The 24,135-nt window shown below is 37.2% G+C and overlaps 1 protein-coding gene across 1 annotated transcript in view; it reads left to right on the top strand.

Moving 5' to 3' along the window:
* The first annotated feature begins 3,997 nt into the window (after positions 1-3,997).
* Positions 3,998-24,135, top strand: part of HFM1 (helicase for meiosis 1) — a 64,142-nt gene continuing 44,004 nt past the window's right edge. Inside the window, 8 exon segments of the mRNA XM_087959982.1 lie at positions 3,998-4,059; positions 5,122-5,250; positions 6,334-6,426; positions 7,657-7,904; positions 9,661-9,708; positions 10,223-10,293; positions 11,564-11,696; positions 12,767-12,918. Coding sequence (XP_087816108.1) covers positions 3,998-4,059; positions 5,122-5,250; positions 6,334-6,426; positions 7,657-7,904; positions 9,661-9,708; positions 10,223-10,293; positions 11,564-11,696; positions 12,767-12,918 — 936 coding nt within the window.

The raw sequence follows: 24,135 nt of genomic DNA, 5'->3' as shown, positions 1-24,135 counted from the left end.
TTCCCTCATCATGATAGTTGTGCTTTTAAAGTTGTAGCAATGTTTCGGCAGAATCTCATCTGCCATCATCAGGCTTCTGTATTGTGTTCGTCTGTGAGTCAGACTTTCACAGCCGTTTTTATATATATATATATGGTATTCAGCTTTGTTCAGATATTTGAATACCATACATGTAAGTACCCGCGAAAACTTAGAAAAATATTTTTATTTGTTTTTCTCGGCGACAAAGTCCTTTAGAATGTGTTTGTCTTTTATTCACATTTCTTCATAGATGAGATAAGTTTTATACTGTTCTTAAAACGGGTTTGACTTTCTGGTGGTGGTGATTTGTCTGTTCATATTGTTCCAGAATACACAGGTTTATAACTTGTTATGTGATCTCTGTGAGGGAAAAAGACTCAAAACATATGGATGATCAGATGTTAAGCTTGGGGGAAATCAAAAATTAAACTGTCTCAGAGCTGTTAAGAGTCTCCTTTGCTATATATTTTATGTGATGTGTGTATTGTACGGGTGTAGAGGGAGATGTCATCTTGGGGGAAAAACTCTGAGGAAAAAAAATGCTCTGAAAAATGAACTGTTTATATAGTTGCTTTAAAGTCTGGTCAGCTAAAAGCAGATGTTACAAATTAAGATGGAAACTTGCCTGAAGCCAAAAGGATTGGAGAGCATACTTTTTAATCATTAAAAAAGTGGGTCTGCTTTTGAAAACTGTGATGGATTAAATCCAGGAAGTTTAACAGTTTAAAATTCAAGTGACTTCAGCAGAAACTCTGTGGCTGAAATCAGTACTGGAATTTTAGACTGCTTAAATTAGGTTGTTTTTAAATTTTTTATTAGGATTATCATAATATAAAATACAAATGAAAATAAAGAGGAGAGGGGAATGTGAAACGGAAAAAGAAGTATACGGTAAAGGTGGAAAGAAAAAAAAAGGCATGGACTTCCAACTTTTTTCAGGGCAGTAAAATAAAAAATAAAATTTCAGCTTTCACTTTTTACTTTATCAGTTTAACAAATACAAGCCATTTCTATTATGAATGCTTAAATTGGGTTGCGTTCACTGCATTTCTTAGGTTAAATATGGCTGTTTTGGTTTTGTATAATTGTTACTAATGGTTAATATTTTAGAGGTTTACTAAAAGTGATTCAGATATTAATATCAAATATATCTGAAGAGATTTCAAATACCAATGAGCCCCCTACTATGAATTAGTGTCAACAACTTTACTCTGATGGACAGTGTTATTCATATAAATATTTTGATCATTTTGTGGCAAGAAAGACATTTTTAAAATCACAGTTGGAGCACTAGCCAAAGCTCAGAATACATATGAGCCAGTTTATACAATTTTTTTTTCTGTGAAGGTAGTTTGCTTTTTATAGGGTGAAATAACTCTGAATTAGTTGCCTCAGATTCTACCGGATGAATCTCAGCTCAGAATTATACATGATTAAACATTAATTGCTTCACTGTTAATTTCTATTAATATATAGAACCATTATTAGAATAGCAATTTTAAGAAATCATTACTGTTTTTCCTAAAACACTAAATTAAATATATACAAAAATTCCCATTTTAAATTTAGCAAATGATTTTAATGATTTAACCCTAAAACCAAAAAATTAAACGAAATAAATACGTTTTATTTCTTTGTTTTCATTTATTTTAAGCCATCCAATGCAAAAAAGCAGAGTGGATTATGACAGGTTAAAATCATGGGAGAAATTTAGTATCATTTCTGCTACTTTTTCCTCACACCCAGTTAAAATTGCCAGACTGTAGAGCTGCAGTTGTGATTGAATCAACAACATGCTCCCTATCTTTAAATCTAACCATCTTCAGCCCTACATTTAGGAATTTAGGAAGGAGAGTTGGCTCTCTGAGCGAAAATTTTAAAGATTTTTTTCCTCAGATAATTGTTTTTCTCAGTTATTTTCCCTCACACTGAGGTACATTAAGCTTGCTTGTTTGGTTTTTCCTCAGCTACTTTGAGGTCTCTAATATTTTCTGTTTAGATTTTAGTGGTTACATTTTTGGGGTATCTTCCTAATCAGCTCCTCCCTCCCTCCTTCCATGCCTGAAATAAAACAGGCCATGTTAACTATTAATTCTACCCTTGATAATATATCACACTGTAGCTTGCTTTGCCTGTTGGCATCTACCACCATGAATACATGAAGCTAGAAAGTAAATAAGCATGACACTGGGGTATGTTAGTATTTCCCAACATGAGCCACCTCTAGAAAGTGAGGATTTCAACTCCCTGAATTCTCCAGCCAAGATAGTCCTTGCTGAAAATTCTGAAAGTTAGCAATATTGGGAAATCAGGCATCAAGCTAGAATCTGGTTTCATGTTTTCCAATATAAATGGTTCTTCTAAGGAGATTGGGTTGTTCCCTGAGTAACTGGAAAGTTTCACTCCATGAAAATAGCTCATGGAGTCAGTGTAATGTCTCACTGCCATGTATGAAGTATAGTATAATCTAAAATTTAGGGGATTATCATTCTTCATGTGATGATAACTTTCTATCCAGAGTAGCTGGGGAATTTTGGGAGCTGAAATCCACATGTCTTAGAGTTGCCAAGGTTGAGAAACACTGATTTAGACTATCACAATTCTCTTCGTGTAGAACTGCTCTGAAGGACATTTTGAAAACTGGAGTTGGAAGACCAGAATGTTATTCCTAAACTGCTCCCAGAATATTACATTTAAAGCCACTTAGAGCCCCTTCAATAGTGACATGGGCAGCATAGAAATTTAATAAAGAAATAACTATGAGACATCTGATTTATAGCAATTAAACTGGCTGCAAATAGATTCCTGGTTAGAGATCAGGTTATTGTATTAATAATTACGTTCAGCTCTGAACCAGTTTCAGACCTAAACATTTGATGTGTAATATTTATCTAAATACTTCTATCCAAATATTATATTCCACCAAAATGGAGGTGGGGGGAACTCACTGTTAACAAGAGTGCATTAGGAGTGGGGTTACATGTCACAAAATGGAAGGCTAAAATGGAGCAGTTATAAAATTTTTGAAAATGTTTTCCATATGCTGCAATTCAGTTTTTAATTATCTGTGTGTCTTATTTATTCAGTGACACATTAGAGGTACTTGAAATAAGAGGCCTGAAAAAACTACATTTCCCAGAATTCCTCTGCAAAGCTTCCTTTATCATGAATGTGTTCCTTTCCTTTCCAAAACAGAAAAATTGAGAACTACTGATTTTACATACTATTACTTTATCTATGTGTAAATGCTTAAATGGCTGCTTCATTTGGTTTAAATGCCAGTAGAGAATCTGAAAACAACTTGAGATGGCATTAAATTTATCTCTTTCCAAATGGGTGAGAGGGAACTGTATTCTTCAAAATTACGTAGCTCATCAAATCAATTGTCTGAGACAGTATTACTGGACAAAATTGTCTACACATTTTGGTAGAGACAGGTTCCCTGAAGAAGGGCTATAGTGTGAGTCTAAAAGCTTGGAAGACTAAATCTCTCTGGTCCCAGTGATCAACCCAGATTAGATCCTGCAATATTATCCTGGGACACATATATTTGTGTTCATTCCTGGAAATTGGGACTGTTTTATTTGGAATTAAAGTGATCAAGAACAAGCATTGCCTCCTTAAATTTATCCAAAGGCCTCCCAGTTTTTCTAAAAAGGAAATGAATCCTGATTTAACTGTGCTTAGTTAAAATATTAGAGTAACTATTTTAAATAATACTTGTTTTAATAATAGATTATAACATGTATATTTTTAGTGAGTATGTCTATATGGTACAGAGTATTTTAAATTAAAACATACCCAGATTAAAATACTCTCAGCAATGAAACTCTTTATTATCACCCACTAGCCTAAACTTCCTCACAAAGTGGCTATGAGAATAAAAAGATGGGGGAAGACTTAATATGAACTAATATGAAATACATAAATATTTATTGCATGTTTTTACAGCTAACTGAAAAATCAGATTTCAGCCATGACAGAACCTGCCTTTTCTTTAGATAACTTGTTTTTTGAAGGACCAGGCACAAAGCAAATGTAAGTTGGCTCAGTGATTGATGAAAAATACTGATAATTTAAAATATGGTGTCAATATTGGCATCTGGGTAATGCAGTATTGGCTGAATACAGAGCCATCATGTATGCTTTCTGTACAATGAAATACTAATCTCCATTACATTAATTGAACATTTCTGCTTAAAATGGTTCTTTTAGAAATAATTGATACCTATTACTTTCATTCTTTACATTCTATAAGCCAGTGGTGGCTAACCTTTTCGACACCGAGTGCTGAAGCGGGAGTGTGTGTGTATGCCTGTGCGTGTTGGAAACCGGAAGAGCACTCCTCAATGCATGTGCGTGGGATGCTGGAAACTGTAAGCTTAGCTTCCCAATGTGCACATGTGCACCGGCCACCTGGTGTTCTGGTTTCTAACACGCATGAGTATACAAAGACCAGCTGGCCAGTGGGCGCATACGCTCCAGGAGCTGCTCTTTTGGTTTTCAACACTCCAACGCATATGAAAACCAGCTGGCCAGCGCATGCATGTGCGCCAGGGGTGCTGCTCTTCTGGTTTCTGGCACTCCCACATGCGTGAAGACCAGCTGGCCGGTATGCATGAGCGCACTGGAACCCAGAAGAGCAATGGGCAATGGCTGGCATGCCTGGAGAGATGGCTCTGCATGCCACTTCCAGCACACGTGGCATAGGTTCGCCATCACGGCTATAGACTATACTGATACAGTTTTGAACATTAATTCCACAATAAATAATTTATTCTATTTTATATTGGGTACTTTTTGGAGTTTCAATTATCTTACAAATTCATTCTGCATCTAAATTGTTTTTCGACATATAGGTTAGTTGTACAAGTAGAAAACCTGTGGGCTTGGCATTATGGTTGGTCACAATTGGCCACCACATAGCAAATTCATATTTAACTGAAGTGGGCTAACAGAAACCTTCAATGTTAAATATAACACTTTTTAGTCAAGTGTAATATTAAAAGAGCAAATTTAGAAGTCAATATGTTTGGTGGTTTCTCAGCAATTTGGATGGAACATCTTAAAGGTTTTTTTTGTGTATGTGTATTTTGAAAGATATCTAGAAAATGAAGAGCCAACAAACTGGGACCTTGCACCTGTTCCATCTGTTTTTGAAATTCCACCCACTCAGGAGCTACAAATGGATTTTGCAAAAACTAACCAAAAAGGTAGAATCTGTGATTAGTATTAATATGACAACTCATAAATGTTAAAATAGAAAATAAAATTTAGTATTTTTGTTTTAGAGAACTTGTCCTGATAACCACAGGAAATTAAATCAGGGTAAATATAGATAATACACAATGATGCTTCTGTAACTTCATTTAATAATCCTATTTGCTACTTATTCCAGGAGAAAACCTGCTATTGGCATCAATGGTGATACTTTTCCAGAGACAAAACAGCCTCTGAGCTGCAGCACAAAACTGTAACTGTTCCAGAAAGCCCCAGCCCAGAGTGCCGCATGAAGTCGCCTCACACCTGACCCAGCAGTACAGAGCAAAGCTGTAGTTGCCCCAGCTTGGCAGTGCAATGTGAATCCATAGTCATCTCCAAAAGCTGCAATTTCCCTAGCCTGGCCCAACAATGCAACACAAAGCCCTACTGCCTTAGCCCAGTCCCAATCCCATTTGCCATCAGCATCCTGCCCTCGTGAGGCCCCTGCCAGTCACCCTCCACTTTGCTGCCCCAGCCACTTTCATCCTGTACTTGCTCCTGCTGCTGACTAAGCATAACCTGCCTGGCCCTTCATTAGGTAACTTCTGGTCACATGCAAGCCTATTATTATCATTCTTGTGGCAATTTATAAATTTAATTGAATAAAATAAATATTTTTAAATCATGCGATGATACGTGCTTTTCGGTGGAAATCAGCTCAAAATAGTTTATTTTGAACAGAAGGTTCACATGTACTTCAATGTATGAATTACTTCTGAAATGTCAGTCTACAAAAAGAGGAGGAATCCCATTCTTTTAGATTTTCTTAATTTTACTGTGATGTTCTGAATTTATATTTCAAAGTGAAATCAAGTTTGAGTTTATAATTTGCTATATTGTATATATTTTGCAAGACTATTATCCATGACAGACGCACATAAGATATAAAAATGTGTTATCCATGTAATTTTTTTAAAAAAAATGAATACAATATAATCATTATTGAACTGACAGATTAATGACAAGCATGATATTGTGTATTTTTAGAAGACTGTTTACAAAGAGAATTATAGTAAATAAAGCCTAAAATTGGGGCAAGAACATAAGCAGAACTTGCCTTATAGAGTCCTTTGGAAAGTAAATATTAATTTATTTTCCAGAAGAAGATGGTGATGAAAGTGGTTACTCAACATTCAGGAAAAGGTATGATTCTATTCTATAATTATCAGAACCATACTACTATTCTTCTGAATGTAAAATATCTGGGAACAATGTTTTAGTCAGTAATTGGATTTGCCTTAGGCAAAACACCTTTTATAAGGGCTTAAACACACAGTTTAGTTTATTAATTAGTTAAAAAACAGCTGATTTGCCAAATGTCTATGGAGATTCTCAATCATCCAGGTCATGGTTGTCCCAAATATGCTTTTTCTAAAAGGTAATTGGACTTTCAACATCCAAAGAAAGTTTCACACCCATTTGCACTCTGATTCAGATAACTCTGAGAGTGACCTCTTACAGCTAAATCCCCAAGTGACCTCTATGACGCTCAGAAAGCTAAGCACTGACTCTCAAAGTGCTAACAACCAGATGACTGCAAAGTGTACAAATCCTTCCATTCCCCACCAATCAATTAGAGCTGAAGAAGCTTCTTGGATGAGAAGTGAAACGTTTCATCTTTGGAACAACTGATTTGCCATCACCCTTCAGTTTGCTCACAAAGACATATCCCATGGCATCTTACAGAATATAGATTTTGTAGTCCAATCTTCGTAGGTTAGTCATAAAAAAATTACTACATGAATAGGAATGTAACATCCCATTACTCTGGCATTAGAAAGTAGTCTTTGGTGATTTGTTACAATTCACTAGATCATCCTTTTTCAGGAATTTCTTTGAAAGTCTAAGTAACCTTAAGCTAGGTAGAGTTCATTTTAATGTGAACTTGATAAATCCTGATTCTCAGTTCAAAGAGGAATGCATATTTTTAATGTATAGCAACCATTGAGTTTTTCCTTCATTAAGTATCCAGATATAAACAATGAAATAAAATGAAAACAAGAAAGGAGTAAATTAGAATTAAATATTTTGTTACCTTCTGTTTTCTTCAGTTCCTCGAAAACCTTAAATTACTACTTCTTGCAATATACAAGTTATATAATTTTTTAGAAGCTCGATAGAAATGGATGTTATGGTGAGCTGAAAAAGCAGATATATGAGAGGTGATCTGAGTAATACCTCTCAACGAGAGCATATACTTACTTGTACTGGTAATGGACCAGTCAGCTGAATAATCAAAGTAATATAAGTTGTTTATAAGGTTTTAAGATTAATTATTAGAAACAATGCAACAGAGCAAAAATATATAATTGTCATATAAAAAGGTATGTATGTTTATGTATATTATAAAAAAATCCTTTGCATTCCTTACAGCTTATTTAAACCATCTTCTTATACATATGCAAATAATGCCAGTGCAAGGATAGAAATGGATACATATTGCAATATTATTAACAACAAAGAGATGAAAAAAGACTTATGGAAAAATAATATCCAGATAGCCCAAAATTCAGATTTTAATTGTCTTTCTATAAATAATACTTTTTCTGCTTCTGCAAATACAAAAGAAATTAAAAAGGCGTCATCATTTCCATGTATTTCAGAGATCTCTAGTATGGAAGGTAAATTATATTTTTTCTACACTTTTACCAGCAAAAGGTACTTAAATTACAGCTCTCATGAAACAACTATGAATAATGTATGTTCATGAACAGAATCAGATTCAGAAATACAGGTTAATCTATTATAATTATGTAGAACAAAAGTTAGGGTTAGGGCTACATTAATTATGTAGGAGGTAAATTGGATAAATTGCATACATTAGATAAACATAAATTAGAAAAAAACGAACCACAAAAAAGTATACATAAGTTAGATAACAGTGAAGTAGTTGTATTAGGGTACAAGAAAATGCCAGTCACATAGAATTAAATATTCCTCAATTTTAAGACCAAATAGAGAAAATGATGATGATTATTTGTACATTCACATCTTCTTTTCTCTTTTTCTTCCATTCCTATAGTTTAATCTAGTTATATAGCAATGAAGAAATATTAAAGTACAAGTAGTCCTTGTTTAATAACCACTCATACAACAACATTCAAGCTTACAATGTTGAATGAGTGATATTTACAGTAGGACTGATGCACAGTTATTACATTGCAGCATCCTATAATCATGTGATCACCATTTTGACCTTTATGGCAAGCAAAGTCAATTGGAAAACCGACAGGAGGTTGCAAATGGCAATCACCTGACATGCTTAGTAATAGCACAGGATTCACTTAATGATAGCAATCTGAAGTGCCAGAACTTGTGCTCTCATGTGATTTCAGTATCAGTTGCTGTCATTTACCCAAGGCTACTTGTATGACATTTAAAAAAAACCTCCAACTGTGTGGGGATTTGGGGTACAGACAGTGCTACCAATTCAAAGATATGTCTTGTCTTAGAAGTTTACTTGATAACAAGGAAGTATGGAAGGAATAGTGTGAAACCACAGGTGATTACTTATAAAATCCTGTAAATTATGAAGGTTTGATTATATCAGAAAAGCTTTGTTTGGAAGCACCCATCATAGAAGCACCCAGAAACAACTATAAAGTTTAAGTTAGGGTTAGAAATTATTTAAGTACAATAAATACATATTGTATTTATGCCTTCAAAGAAGCTTTTTATAAGTGTTACCTTCTTGTAAACTACATTTTGTGAATATGTTTGTCGTACTGAATAAAGCATGGATCATAATTTGCAGATTTCAAATAAATACAAAACACTTATCTCATCAGATAACCTGTTTGAAAATTTTAGAAAACAAGCAAAATTGGTCCAAGCTACTTTGTTTTCATTTGATAGTCCTTTCCAGTTCATGTACAAAAGCTAACTGGATTGGATATTAAAAGTTTCTCCAAAACCGTAAAGGACATACTTGTTTATCATATCAGGAAACAGCTGACAAGTAACTTTCTCCTTCAGCACTTTGTTGCTATTCCCAGCATTGGCTTCCTCTACCACTTACTTCACTGGTGGGGCTAACTTCAACCACCACATCAACCAACATCAATGTTATACCATTGCCAATGGGATTACAGCCTGACCTCAGCATGTCTGTTAACATAGCAAGCTGTAATAGAAAAGATAGCTATTATTTGCATTTTTCATGCTGTAAACATATCAAGATTTATACAGATTATCAATATTTAGTCTACCCTCTCCCAGTTGATTGATTGCACAACCAAGTACAACTAGGTCAGAATCTAAGCTATTATGTTTTTATTTGTGCTGTTTAAATAAATATTGGCTAAAATCAAGTATAATGTGTATGTGAATAAGAAAGAAAGAAAATTAAATCCAACCTTTGTTTTGTTTTGTTACTAGTAATATCTAAAAATGACTCTGTGGTTTTGAGGCCTGTGACTGAAATCCGTATCCTTTTATAACTTATTGCTATAACTATGTAACATTTCTTGGATGTAAATATTAGCATTTTTTAAAATCCAAAAATTCATCATGTGGCTAAAGGATTCCTGTATATGGCTGCATAATATCAGGAAAGCTAATTGAGCAAACTCATCATTATACCAAGGGTCATAATCCACAAGATTAATAATAAATATCTCTATGTTATTCATAGATTGAGGTACAGTGCTATTATATGTGGTCCACTAGCATGGCAGGGTCACTGGATTAGTTTACCCATATAAATGAATAACATTTACATTTGGTAACTTAATCAGTAATTTTATAAATATTTACTACAGATTTTCCCCAAAACATCTGTTTTCTTTCTTCTTTTAGTCTTGTCTTGCATTTTCTCTTTTGTTTTAAGACCTATTTTATGAAGTGCAACAAATGTGGAAAATTTGAAGGTTTTATTCTTATGTTTAGATAAACTTGTACCCACATTTCACTAAAATGTTTCCTTAATACAAGTTTTAAGCCACTCAATTTAGAAATATTTTCAAAGAGTTCCCTTATTTTAATTTTATTCAGTCTAAGGCTTTGGATGATGTAAGTTTGAGCTTTATACTGATATTAAACTATTCTTACATTCTCGGGAAGTAATCATAACAAAAACTAAAACAAAATAAATAAATACCCAGAAGTACCCTTCATCCTTAGTACCCAAATGCCCTGCAGGATAGTAGGATCTTAAGCACCTTCTTCAAGACCAGGAAGTTAGGGTAGAAATGCAGCATCACCTTATATTATGCTCCAGAAATTTGCACATTGTTGTCTTCTATCAAAATATGTCTCCACTAGTATTTATAGCAGCATGCTAAAATCTCAACAGACCTCTTTTTCTTGCTGTGACCCATGCTACAACCGCAAAGGAATAAATATTTTTAGAGTACAATGAGCAAATTTATAAGATATATTTTCCAAAATCTCTTTAGATGTCATAATTGCCCAAAGCTACAATCGAAAGAAGTTTTAGATTTAATGGGATTTACTGTTTGATAAACATTATAAGATCATGTCTTAAGCAATTTATACAGGACAATAACATATTTCAAACTCCTATATTGATAGGAATGTATATGGTTAACAATTTTTATTGTATATTTGTAAAGACAGATTAAAAATTAAAGACATTTATCTGCTGAAAGACTCAAATCCAGGAAACCCCCACTGGCACTTGCACATCTACAATTTCGACATTGATTCCCAATGGAAAGCCAAATGGGTCGCTAAATGCCCAGACATAGGTAGACATATAAATGACTGCATAAAAAAGGTGCCAGACTTTGAACTATCATGTCAACAATGGACAATCCTGAGTAGAATTTGCACCTTACACTGCATCAGCCAGCATTCTCTATATACCATAGAAGGCAGAGCTGGTATTCAGCAGATTCTGACCAGTTCTGAAGAACTGGTAGCGAAAATTTTGAGTAGTTCGAAGAACCGGCAAATACCATCTCTGATTGGCCCCGCCCCCATCTATTCTCTGCCTCTTGAGTCCCAGCTGATCATGTATGTCATGTACTAAATAAATAAATAAATTGTACATAATTTTTTCTCCTATGTGCACTATTTCTTCCTGGGACTTGAGAACTGGTTTTATGTTAGCAATGCTGTTTCAGACCATGCCACATAATCATTTCAAATACCATATATTCTTCACAATTGTTCAGTGGCAAATGCAAAGAAAAAAATAACATATTGCGGTTTAGGTTCCTTTGCCACTCATGTTTTTGAAAAAGTGGGGTTTTTAAAAAGTCAAATTGGATGTTGTTGGTTGCTGTGCTATATTTTACTATTTGTTACTATTTTGTAGCTCCTTTACACGGACAGAAATTTTGTAATCTGCGCACCAACTGGTTCTGGAAAAACTGTGATGTTTGAGCTTGCAGTTACCAGATTATTAATCAAAGTGCCAATACCTTGGTTAAATATTAAAATTGTATATAGTAAGTACATTACTTGTTAAATTATTATTACTGCTCAGGAAACATTTTTGTTTTTGCTTGTTTTGGTTATTGCATGTAACCTTATGGCAGCAACAAAACTATGTTTATATATTTTAATATGATTGATTGATTGATTGATTTTTGTTTTATAGTTGTGCATAATGTGGCTTTGATTTATCCTTTCATAAGTCTTGCTTTGGAAGTCCTCTTAGGACAGTAGTTAGTAGCTATGCCCCTTCGTGACATGATTCAGTGGGTAAGGTTGCAGATATAGGAAGATCTTCCTCCAAAGCTTAGTCCTCTGGTCTAAACTTTGCTTCTGTCACTTTATACTGGAAATTCTTCCTGCACAGAGAAAGGTGACTCTTGTTTAAAGCAGGCAGTGATATGTAATGATTGGGCTGCACTCTTTCTGCAGTGCCCAGAGAGGCAGAAATAGTTCTGCTCAGAGAGTGGGATTTCCTTTGCCTTCATTGCCTTTTTCTATTAAATCATCTATTTTATTGGTTTCACTAGTAAGGAAGATAAATCCAGAAGCTCCAAATTTGGCAAATATTTTTTGTACTTTCTAGTGGCACCACAAATAGGGACTGGAATCCAGCACCTGCAAGGTCTTGCCTGGTGCTTCTCAATATGTTTCTTTCTGTCCTGTAATCAGAATAATTGTCCTTTACTACTGACAGTGAAAATATGGCAAAGTTAACAAAAAAGACATTCATAAGATATAACGGCAGCACAGCCAATCTCCCCAAGAATGTAGAATTTCTCTCTTTAAACGTTGATTTATTACAAAATTAATCTCTAAACTAAAACAAAAAGGTTACTCTTTAAAAAAAAACTTTAGAGAAAAGTTAAAAACTTTAAAGAGTATATAGTTAAGGCTCTGTGAAAGAAGTAGACGACATATAGCATATGAAAAATCATTGGAGTATAGCCCTAAAAGGAGTTGGGACATTCAAAGGAATTTGAAATTGTGAGGGGGGGGTGTGAATGGAAAAGTATTGGAAATATTGTACTGAAGTTATTTTGTGGATGTCTTGTTCTCTCACAATACTTGGTATTGTTTTTAGTGGCTCCAATAAAAGCTCTCTGCAGTCAACGCTTTGATGATTGGAAAGAAAAATTTGGACCCATTGGACTCATCTGTAAGGAACTAACAGGAGATACGGCAGTGGATGACTTATTTGAAATACAGCACGCTCACATTATTTTGACTACGCCAGTAAGTTTCAAAAATTAGTTAATGTAGGTTTGTTAACTAGAAATATTCAGTACCATTCAAGTTATATTTTTATGTTTAGAAATAAAGTCTGATCAGTCTCCAGTTGATTTATCTATAGTTTCACTATGAATTGGTCACATGGCATGCATGAGAGGCTTCTTTGCTGCTGCGTAGAGTAGCATCAGCTAGACAGTCTGAAAAGTTGTTGCAGCCTTACTTTGTACAATGCATTAGATTACTCTGAAATTCTGTTTGGATTTGATCTGTGGTACATATATATATATATGTAGACGTAGTGAGAGTAGTGAAAAATAACACACAAACAGCACACAGATACACTGTACAGTAAATGTAGGTTTTTACTTCCAATAAACCTTTAAGCAAAGTCCAAGATAAGCAGTTCAAGTCATTCACAGGTAAAGCAGTCAGTGTTCAGTTCAGGGATAATCCAAATATCAAAGTCCAGTATCAAAAAACAGTTCAGTAACAGACTTACATCAACGATCAGTAACAGTCAATAGGAGGAACGGCAGCTCTCTCCAACAGAAGAAACAGAGACTCACTGAGACGAAACAACCCAGGTTTCTGGCTCCATCTTATGGCCATTTGAGAAACCACACCCAATTACAGGTTTAGCATTCTCTTAAAGGCATAGTATTAAAATGTCTATCCTAGTTTATATATCCAACCCAAATAACTGTTAGGTGAATTACATTCCTAACATTCTCCCCTTTTGGGTAGGACAATATATACAATCTTACATTCTAAGTCCATAATCCTCGCAGTAAGCCTTATGCTTTATAGAGCCTTGGGCCCTTGTAAAATGATCTGCTATATGGTTTTCTGACATAAAGTATTCCAGCTTAATCATTTTACTTTACACACATTGTCTCACATTTAAATATCATAAATCTGTGTGTTTCATTCTTGTTTTAACAGCAATATTTGAAGCCATCTGTATTGCTGATTTATTATCTTAAAAAACAACAATAGAATCTGTTACATCAACTCCCATATCAATTAATACTTGCTTATAACAAACTAAATCTGTACATAGTAAAGACAAACATGAGAATTCAGCCTCCATTGTTGACAAACTTAAATGTTTCTGTCTAATACAGTGATCCCCAACCTTTCTTATGCCGCGGCCCGGTATCCCCAACCTTTTTATGGCGCGGCCCGGTACGGCATTAGCTGGCGCGCCATCTTTTTGGCGAAAAAGTGCTTCCGGTGAGCTTTCTACCGGAAAAGCTCACGGAAGCACTTTTTCATCAAAAAGATGGCGGCGCTCATCAGCAGCCCCGGTAGGACTTGTTCCACGGACCGGTACCGGTCTGCGGACCGGTGGTTGGGGACCCCTGGTCTAATAGACCTCCATCCAATCAACATTTTTCCCAATAATACTACAGTACCTGATGTAGATTTTTGTGTATTTATGTCTGTAGCAAAACTTGCATCAGCATATGCAGTTAAACTCAGTTCATCTTTAGGCTCCAAATACAATGCATAATGCATTGTTTGTTTTAGATATTTTAACACATGCTTAGCAGCTTGCCAGTGCCTTTCAGTTGGCTCAGCGTTAAATCTCGCTAATTGATTAACACTGTATGCTATATCTGGCCTTGACCAATTACTGAGATAAGATAAACTACCAATCAAGGACTGATGAATGTTCTTATCAAAAATAGGAATTTGAACATCACTATGGCTAAACTCTTGGCTCATTGGTGTTTTAGCCGGTTTACAAAGTTCCATTTTATAACTTTTTAGTAATTGGTTAATTTTATCTGCTTGTGAGATTTTGTATCCTCCCCTAGTTCTATCTATCTTTAAACCAAGATATTGTTTGATTTCTCCTAACTGTTTTATCTTAAATTTCTTCTCTAACAGTGAGATTATTTTAGTAGCTTCTTGTTCAGTTTTGGTGATTAATACTATGTCATCAGTAAATAATAGCAACAATGAAATTACACCATTACTTTCTCTTTTGAATAAACATGGATCAGCCATGCCAGCTGCAAAAACCTATCTTAGTTCTTTAACTATACATTGGTTCCACTCATATCCTGATTGCTTCAAGCCATAAAGACTCTTTTTCAATCTCCAGCAATCAGTTGTATTATCATTTTTGATACCTAAAGGTTTTCTTAAATATATAGTGTGTTGCAATGGTGCATGCAGATATGCCGTTTCTACATCCAAATGATTTATAATGTATTTCTCCTTAGCTGCCCACACTAATGCTGCTCGTAATATAGCCTTCAGGCTAGGTGCAAACACCTCATCGTAGTCATTTGCTGTCTGATTGAACCCTTGTGCTACTAACCGGGCTTTTTGAGTAACAGTCCCTGTCTTTAGTTTATATATCCATTTACATGGCATTCCTATGGCATGTTTACCTGGTGGTAACTTAACGCTTTCGTATACCTCCAACTTTTTTAATGATTTCAGTTCCTTATCCATTGCTTCCTGCCAAGCAGCCTGATCCTTAGCAGGATACAGTTTTAGTTCATTATAATTACTTGGAACTGTATTCACTTGGCATACAACACTAGCCTGATATCTATCAGGTGGTCGTGTTACTCGGGTTGAATGTCTTGGTAATACAGGGCTTACTGGTGGACTCACCTGTTCCACCTGCTCCTGTTCTTCTATTACTTCCTGTGCCTGTTCTACTACTTCCTCCTGTTCTTCCTCTTTAATGGCTATTTGTGGTTTACTTATTTTATTTTTAGGGACTATTTGGGTGTCAATAATAATATCATTGCTGGATTCCTGTTCCAGTTTATCCCACCTAACGTGCTCAGGAAATTTTGCACTAGCACTACAATAAACATGAGCTGTGCCTTGATCCCAGAATCTAAATGATCTATGGTTGGCCTCGTAACCTACGAAAAATAACTTCTTAGCTCTATGTTGCCCTTTCAGTCTTACTTGTAAGGGAATATGCACCCATGCTGGAGCTCCAAATGTATGTAGGTAACTTAAATTTGGTTTTCTGCCATGCCAACAAGTGAATGGCAATTCTCCAGTTGTGTTAACTACATTGTTTAACACATGATTGCTACACATTATGGCCTCACCCCACAGTGTTTCAGGCAAACCTGAATCAGATAACATAGTACGAGTAATGGCTTGTAATGTTTGCCCTCTTCGTTCTACAAATGAGTTATGTTGTGGTCTGTAAGGTGCAGAACATTTATGCTCAACACCAGCCAATTTCAACATAGTTTGGAATCTTTTGGAATCAGTCCCATTATCAGTAACTAAAGTAATTACTTTACTCCTCATTTTTATCTCAGCAAACCCTAGCCAATTAAAGAAATGTTGGAATGTTTCTGTTTTGTTTTTCATGAGATAGCAGAAACCGTATCGTGAGTAATGGTCCATAATACTCAAAATATAGCAGGCACTTCCTAAACTAGGTTTCTTAGGACCAGTTATGTCAGCAAACACAACCTCTAAAGGTTCTTTGGTCTTAAACCCATTTAGTTTGTTTGCAGGAGTAACCTTGCTCTTCTCTTGGCTACAGGCATTACAGTTTAAATACTTACTACAGGGTTTAAATTTTACTCCCTCTGACAATTCAACAGTTTGTTTGAGCATTTTGAAATTAATGTGCCCCAGATGTCTATGCAGTAAATGTATACATTCATCATGTGGCTTAACATTGTTATAAACTGAGTTAGCCCTCTTCAACTGGTCATCATGTATCACATATAAATCATTCTCTAAAGTAGCAGTAACACTTTTACCCTCTTTCTCTATTATACAGTTATCTCCCCTAAAGGTTACTACATAACCAATATTAACTAAAGCCCTTACTGATAACAAATTAAATTTCAGTTTAGGTACACATAACATAGTTAAATGTTTGTTTATACAAGAACAATATACAGTACCTTCACCAGAGGCTTTCATCTTCCATCCATTTGCCAATGATACATGTTGTTTACTCATGGACATTTTTACAAACCTCTCTCTATCTTTAGTAATGCATTGCGATGCTCAACTATCAACAACCCACAAATCATGGTTTACAGTTGAATTGCTAGACATAGCTAAACTAACAGTCTTCTTGGCCTTCTGGTGTTTACTAGTATTCTGTTGTTTTCTTTTCTTACAGAATCTAGCTATATGTTCCCTAGCCCCACAAGAAAAACATTTCCTAACAGTATAGGCAGTTGAAGACAAATTCTCTTCTTGTGGTTGTTCCTTCCTCAGTTGGTCCCTATCCAGCCGTCTTCTTGCTTCTTCCAGCAACCTTCCAGTTATGTCAGTCAATGTCAGTTCATCTCTGGTCAGGACTTCCAGTGAAGATACGTAATCATCATAACTTTCATCCAATGAGGAAAGAATGATGTAAACTTGATGCAGCTCTGAAAATATCAGTCCCTTTTCATGTAGCTCCTGAAAAGTTCTTTTCATGAAGTTCAAATGAGCTAACATATCTCCACCTTTCAGAAGATGTGCTCTAAACAGTTGACATGTAAGATGTATGTGTGCACCTACACTGTCACGAACATAAATCCTCTTCAAATTCTCCCAACACCTAGCAGCAGACTCTTCTCCACGAATTTGGACTAGCTGCTGGTCACTCAGTGTTAGTCCAATTATACAAAGAGCTCGTTCGTTGTTCTATTTAAAGTCAGCAAGCTTCTTGGCATCGTCCTCATTTTCTGGATCCCAAGCATTTACATCCGGTGGGTCCATAACCCTTCTCTACGCAGAAGTAGACTGCACTTCATAGACCAGGAAACATAGTTTGTTCCATCCAACCGAGTTATCAGTGATAAACTTGTTGAAGTGTCTTGTGCGATCTTTACCAGGATAGTAACCCACAATTAAACAGTAAACAGCTGTCTGTATATGGTACTGTGTATCCACACCAACTCTCAATTATCTGAGCCTGGTATGGCCTGGGCCCATAACCAGTGTTCAGGTAATTCCCTGTTAGGAGAATGAGTGCATACAAGGAGACGTAGTGAGAGTAGTGAAAAATAACACACAAACAGCACACAAATACACTGTACAGTAAATGTAGGTTTTTACTTCCAATAAACCTTTAAGCAAAGTCCAAGATAAGCAGTTCAAGTCATTCACAGGTAAAGCAGTCAGTGTTCAGTTCAGGGATAATCCAAATATCAAAGTCCAGTATCAAAAAACAGTTCAGTAACAGACTTACATCAACGATCAGTAACAGTCAATAGGAGGAACGGCAGCTCTCTCCAACAGAAGAAACAGAGACTTACTGAGACTAAAAAACCCAGGTTTCTGGCTCCATCTTATGGCCGTTTGAGAAACCACACCCATTTACAGGCTTAGCATTCTCTTAAAGGCATAGTATCAAAAAGGCCAACCTAGTTTATATATTTCCAACCCAAATAACTGTTAGGTGACTTACATTCCATATATATATATATATATATATATATATATATATATATATATATATATATATATATATATATATATATATATGTGGATCTTTGGTTATTCGGGTTTTCTCCCGTAAGATTCAAAGTGTCTAGGCAACGTTTGGCGAGGTCCCACTCGCCATCTTCAGGCTGGTGCTTTCGGCTTAGTGCCAGTGCAAGCAGTGTGTGACCGGAGCTGCCATCTCTCTATATATACAAGTGGTGGGGATGGTGTGCTGGGCTGGTTGGCTGTGCTGCAGCCTCTTGATTGGTTGATGGAGTTGATGTTGGTATAATGGGCTGTGTAATGGCCTTTTGTTGTAGAGATATCCTGGATCTTGTGCTGTCATCTCCTGGGTCGTTAGCCTCTTGTGTTTTAACGGCTTGGGTAATGGGTTGTGTGATGGGCTTGTGAGTTCTTTTGTTGTGGTATCCTGGGTCTTGCGTTGTAATCTCCTGGGTCGTTTGTGTTTTGATCTCTTTTCCATTAGCCTCCTGTGTAGTAACAGCTTGGGTAATGGGTTGTGTGATGACCTTGTGAGATTTATTGCTGTGGTATCCTTGGTCTTGTGCTGTGATATCCTGGGTCATTTGCTGTGTTGTGACTTCTTGAGTTCTTGAGGTGTAATTTCTTGAGTTTTCTGATGTGATGTCCTGAGCGGGTGGCTGTGATGTAGCATTTTGGGTTTTTAATATGGCTTTGAGTTTGGGGTCTGGGTCTGTGTTCGTTTGGCTTCGAGTTCGTGGTCGTGCCACATCTTCATGGTGGGGGTCAGTTCGCTTCATATATGGTTCAGAGGAGTTTGAAGTGGGTAGTGATGCAGCTGCAGTGCGGCTTCTGGTCTGTGGTCGTGTCTCATCTTCTGTGTGGGTGTGAGTCTGATTTTTACGTGGAAGTGTGGTGGTGGCATCTTGTGTGGCCCTCATGGGTGTGGGTCTGGTGTCATTTATCATGGTGGGTACTGCGTCTGTTCATGAGGGCGGGTTTCCAAATGGCTGGTAAGCGGGAGGTGTCATCTCTTTTATTCATGCTGTGTGGGCGTTTTTCTATCTCTATGGCTTCTCTGATTATTCTGCTGCTGTGGTGTTCAGTTTTGGCGATAGTTCTGGTATTTTTAAGGTCAATCTCATGTCCTGTGGCTTTGAGGTGTTGGACCAGGGAAGAGGTTGGTTCTTCTTTTTGATTGAGTTCTTATGTTCTTCAACGCGTGCACTTATTCTTCTGTTAGTTTGTCCAATGTATGTGGTGAGGCAGGCAGTGCAGGGATTTCATATACTCCTTGGTTTTCTAACTCGATTTTGTCTTTAGGGTTTCTTAGGATGGTGGATATTTTTCTGTTTGTGCAGAATGCTGTTTTAATGTTGTGTTTTGGAGGATCTTGCTGATTTTGTCTGTAGTGCCTTTTATATATGGGAGGAGGGCTTTGCCGTTCTCTTGTTCTCTGTCTTGGATTTTGGTTGGGGTTTCTTTTTGGATTAGGTGGGTGATCTTCTTTCTTTGAAATCCATTGGCTGTTAGTACGTTGGTGAGAGTGTTTAGTTCGGTTTTTAGGTGTTGTTCATCAGCTAAGCATTTTGTTCTGGAGATGAGTGTCTCAGCTACGGAATTGATCTGTGCTGGGTGGTGGTGTGAGAGTGCGTGTAGATAGCGGTTTGTATGTGTTTTCTTTTGGTAGATGGTGTGTCCTAGGGAGCCATTGGGTTTTTTGTATACCAAGACATCTAGGAAGGGAAGTTGATTGTTAGCTTCTGTTTCCATGGTGAATTGTATTTTGGGGTGTAGGCTGTTGAGGTGTGTGAGGAAGTTGTTCAGTTTTTCTTTCCCGTGTGGCCAGATTATGAAGGTGTCATCTACGTATCTGAGCCAGAGTTTGGGTTTGTGATCATATTTTTCTAGAGCTTGTGTTTCAAAGTGTTCCATGTAGAGGTTTGCGATGACAGGTGAGAGGGGTGATCCCATGGGTGCTCCTTCTATTTGTTTGTATTTTTGTCCATTGTAGGTGAAGTATGTATTGGATAGACAGTGGTTGGTCAGATCTAGGATGTGCTTGGGGGTTGTATTTGTTTTGGATGGCTGTCAAGGCTTCTTTTATTGGCACTTGGGTGAAGAGGGATATGACATCGAAGCTAACTAGTAGGTCGCTGGGTTGTAAGTTTTGTTTCTTTATGATCTCGATGAACTGGAATGAGTGACCTCGCATTCCTATGCAACTGCCGAGATCAAAATTTAATTCCCACAAGCTTCCAATTGAAATTCCACACCAACACAGCAGCCACCAAACGCATCCTAAAAAGAACAGAATTGGCCCTAATTAGAAATGAACTTCACACAAAAGATTTCTCCTAGACCAAATCAACAAAGATCTTCTTACACTTCACCTCAGACTCAGCAACAAGATTCACCCCTTACTTTGGGACAAATCAAACAACTCGCTGTCTGGAGAGCCGAAACACAGACCACCCTCAAGACAGACACACACACCAACAAACTCAGAAAACTACAACAATGCCAGAAACCAACTCCCCCCTCACAGCCACACATGAAACAAACAGTGCACAACATCTCAGACAAGATCCTCACGAAGCCGAAACCAAGGTCCTTTCAAAAGGATTCAACTTTGCTGTTGCTCCCAAACACATCCCCACAGAAACCATCATATGCGGAGTTGAAACCAGCCTGACCAAAACCAACCCTGATGAGGCTAATAGAATCAGACTCGAAATCACCAACATCCTCTGCACTAGCAAACCACCCAAAAGCAACTTATCCAAAGAAGAACAAACTGCACTACGTAACCTGAAAGAAGACACCAGCATAATAATCCTACCAGCAGACAAGGGCAACGCAACAGTGGTTATGAACACATCTGACTACCAAACCAAGTTAACCAACCTACTCCTAGACCCCACATACAAACCCCTAAAGACAGACCCCACCACCTACCTAGAAAAAACCACCAGATCCAAAATAAAAGCCTCCCCATCAGTGAAGAAATCCAGCAAAGAATCATACCCAGAGAGAAATCATCCAGATGCCCTAAGCTTTATGGTCTCCCCAAGATACACAAAGAAGGAACTCCACTTAGACCAATAGTCAGCTCCATAGGCTCACCTCTACAAAACCTAGCCAAATTTCTCGCCAAACAACTACAGCCCTATGCAGAATCCATCAACTCACATGTAAGAAACTCATTCCAGTTCATCGAGATCATAAAGAAACAAAACTTACAACCCAGCGACCTACTAGTTAGCTTCGATGTCATATCCCTCTTCACCCAAGTGCCAATAAAAGAAGCCTTGACAGCCATCCAAAACAAATACAACCCCCAAGCACATCCTAGATCTGACCAACCACTGTCTATCCAATACATACTTCACCTACAATGGACAAAAATACAAACAAATAGAAGGAGCACCCATGGGATCACCCCTCTCACCTGTCATCGCAAACCTCTACATGGAACACTTTGAAACACAAGCTCTAGAAAAATATGATCACAAACCCAAACTCTGGCTCAGATACGTAGATGACACCTTCATAATCTGGCCACACGGGAAAGAAAAACTGAACAACTTCCTCACACACCTCAACAGCCTACACCCCAAAATACAATTCACCATGGAAACAGAAGCTAACAATCAACTTCCCTTCCTAGATGTCTTGGTATACAAAAACCCAATGGCTCCCTAGGACACACCATCTACCAAAAGAAAACACATACAAACCGCTATCTACACGCACTCTCACACCACCACCCAGCACAGATCAATTCCGTAGCTGAGACACTCATCTCCAGAACAAAATGCTTAGCTGATGAACAACACCTAAAAACCGAACTAAACACTCTCACCAACGTACTAACAGCCAATGGATTTCAAAGAAAGAAGATCACCCACCTAATCCAAAAAGAAACCCCAACCAAAATCCAAGACAGAGAACAAGAGAACGGCAAAGCCCTCCTCCCATATATAAAAGGCACTACAGACAAAATCAGCAAGATCCTCCAAAAACACAACATTAAAACAGCATTCTGCACAAACAGAAAAAATATCCACCATCCTAAGAAACCCTAAAGACAAAATCGAGTTAGAAAACCAAGGAGTATATGAAATCCCCTGCACTGCCTGCCTCACCACATACATTGGACAAACTAACAGAAGAATAAGTGCACGCGTTGAAGAACATAAGAACTCAATCAAAAAAGAAGAACCAACCTCTTCCCTGGTCCAACACCTCAAAGCCACAGGACATGAGATTGACCTTAAAAATACCAGAACTATCGCCAAAACTGAACACCACAGCAGCAGAATAATCAGAGAAGCCATAGAGATAGAAAAACGCCCACACAGCATGAATAAAAGAGATGACACCTCCCGCTTACCAGCCATTTGGAAACCCGCCCTCATGAACAGACGAGTACCCACCATGATAAATGACACCAGACCCACACCCATGAGGGCCACACAAGATGCCACCACCACACTTCCACGTAAAATCAGACTCACACCCACACAGAAGATGAGACACGACCACAGACCAGAAGCCGCACTGCAGCTGCATCACTACCCACTTCAAACTCCTCTGAACCATATATGAAGCGAACTGACCCCACCATGAAGATGTGGCACCACCACGAACTCAAGCCAAACGAACACAGACCCAGACCCCAAACTCAAAGCCATATTAAAAACCCAAAATGCTACATCACAGCCACCCGCTCAGGACATCACATCAGAAAACTCAAGAAATTACACCTCAAGAACTCAAGAAGTCACAACACAGCAAATGACCCAGGATATCACAGCACAAGACCAAGGATACCACAGCAATAAATCTCACAAGGTCATCACACAACCCATTACCCAAGCTGTTACTACACAGGAGGCTAATGGAAAAGAGATCAAAACACAAACGACCCAGGAGATTACAACGCAAGACCCAGGATACCACAACAAAAGAACTCACAAGCCCATCACACAACCCATTACCCAAGCCGTTAAAACACAAGAGGCTAACGACCCAGGAGATGACAGCACAAGATCCAGGATATCTCTACAACAAAAGGCCATTACACAGCCCATTATACCAACATCAACTCCATCAACCAATCAAGAGGCTGCAGCACAGCCAACCAGCCCAGCACACCATCCCCCACCACTTGTATATATAGAGAGATGGCAGCTCCGGTCACACACTGCTTGCACTGGCACTAAGCCGAAAGCACCAGCCTGAAGATGGCGAGTGGGACCTCGCCAAACGTTGCCTAGACACTTTGAATCTTACGCGGGAGAAAACCCAATAACTAAAGATCCACATACAAATACCCGCGAGAACCTCAGAAAACATATATATATATATATATATATATATATATATATATATATATATATATATATATATATATATATATATATATATATATATATATATATATATATATATATATATATATATATATAATTTCACGGGTATTTATATGTATGGTATTCAGTTTGTTCAGGTATTTTCCCATGTCATTATAGTTGTACTTTTAAAGTTGTAGTGACGTTTCAGCAGAATCTCATCTGCTATCATCAGGCTTGTGTAGACGAACACAATACAGAAGCCTGATGATGGCAGATGAGATTCTGCTGAAGTGTCGCTACAACTTTAAAAGCACAACTATAATGATGTGGAAAAATACCCAAACAAAGCTGAATACCATGTATGTATGTATGTATGTATGTATGTATATATTTTGTTTCAAGCTAGCAGCATATATATATATACTGCTAGCTTGAAACAAAAACATATTGAAAT

This window comes from Notechis scutatus, chromosome 3 (assembly GCF_049901735.1).
Source record: "Notechis scutatus isolate UNSWTSFEM ecotype Mainland chromosome 3, rNotScu1.2, whole genome shotgun sequence".
Lineage (NCBI taxonomy): Eukaryota > Metazoa > Chordata > Lepidosauria > Squamata > Elapidae > Notechis > Notechis scutatus.
The sequence above is the reverse complement of the archived record's forward strand: the minus strand, read 5'-3'. Positions and strand labels throughout refer to the sequence as shown.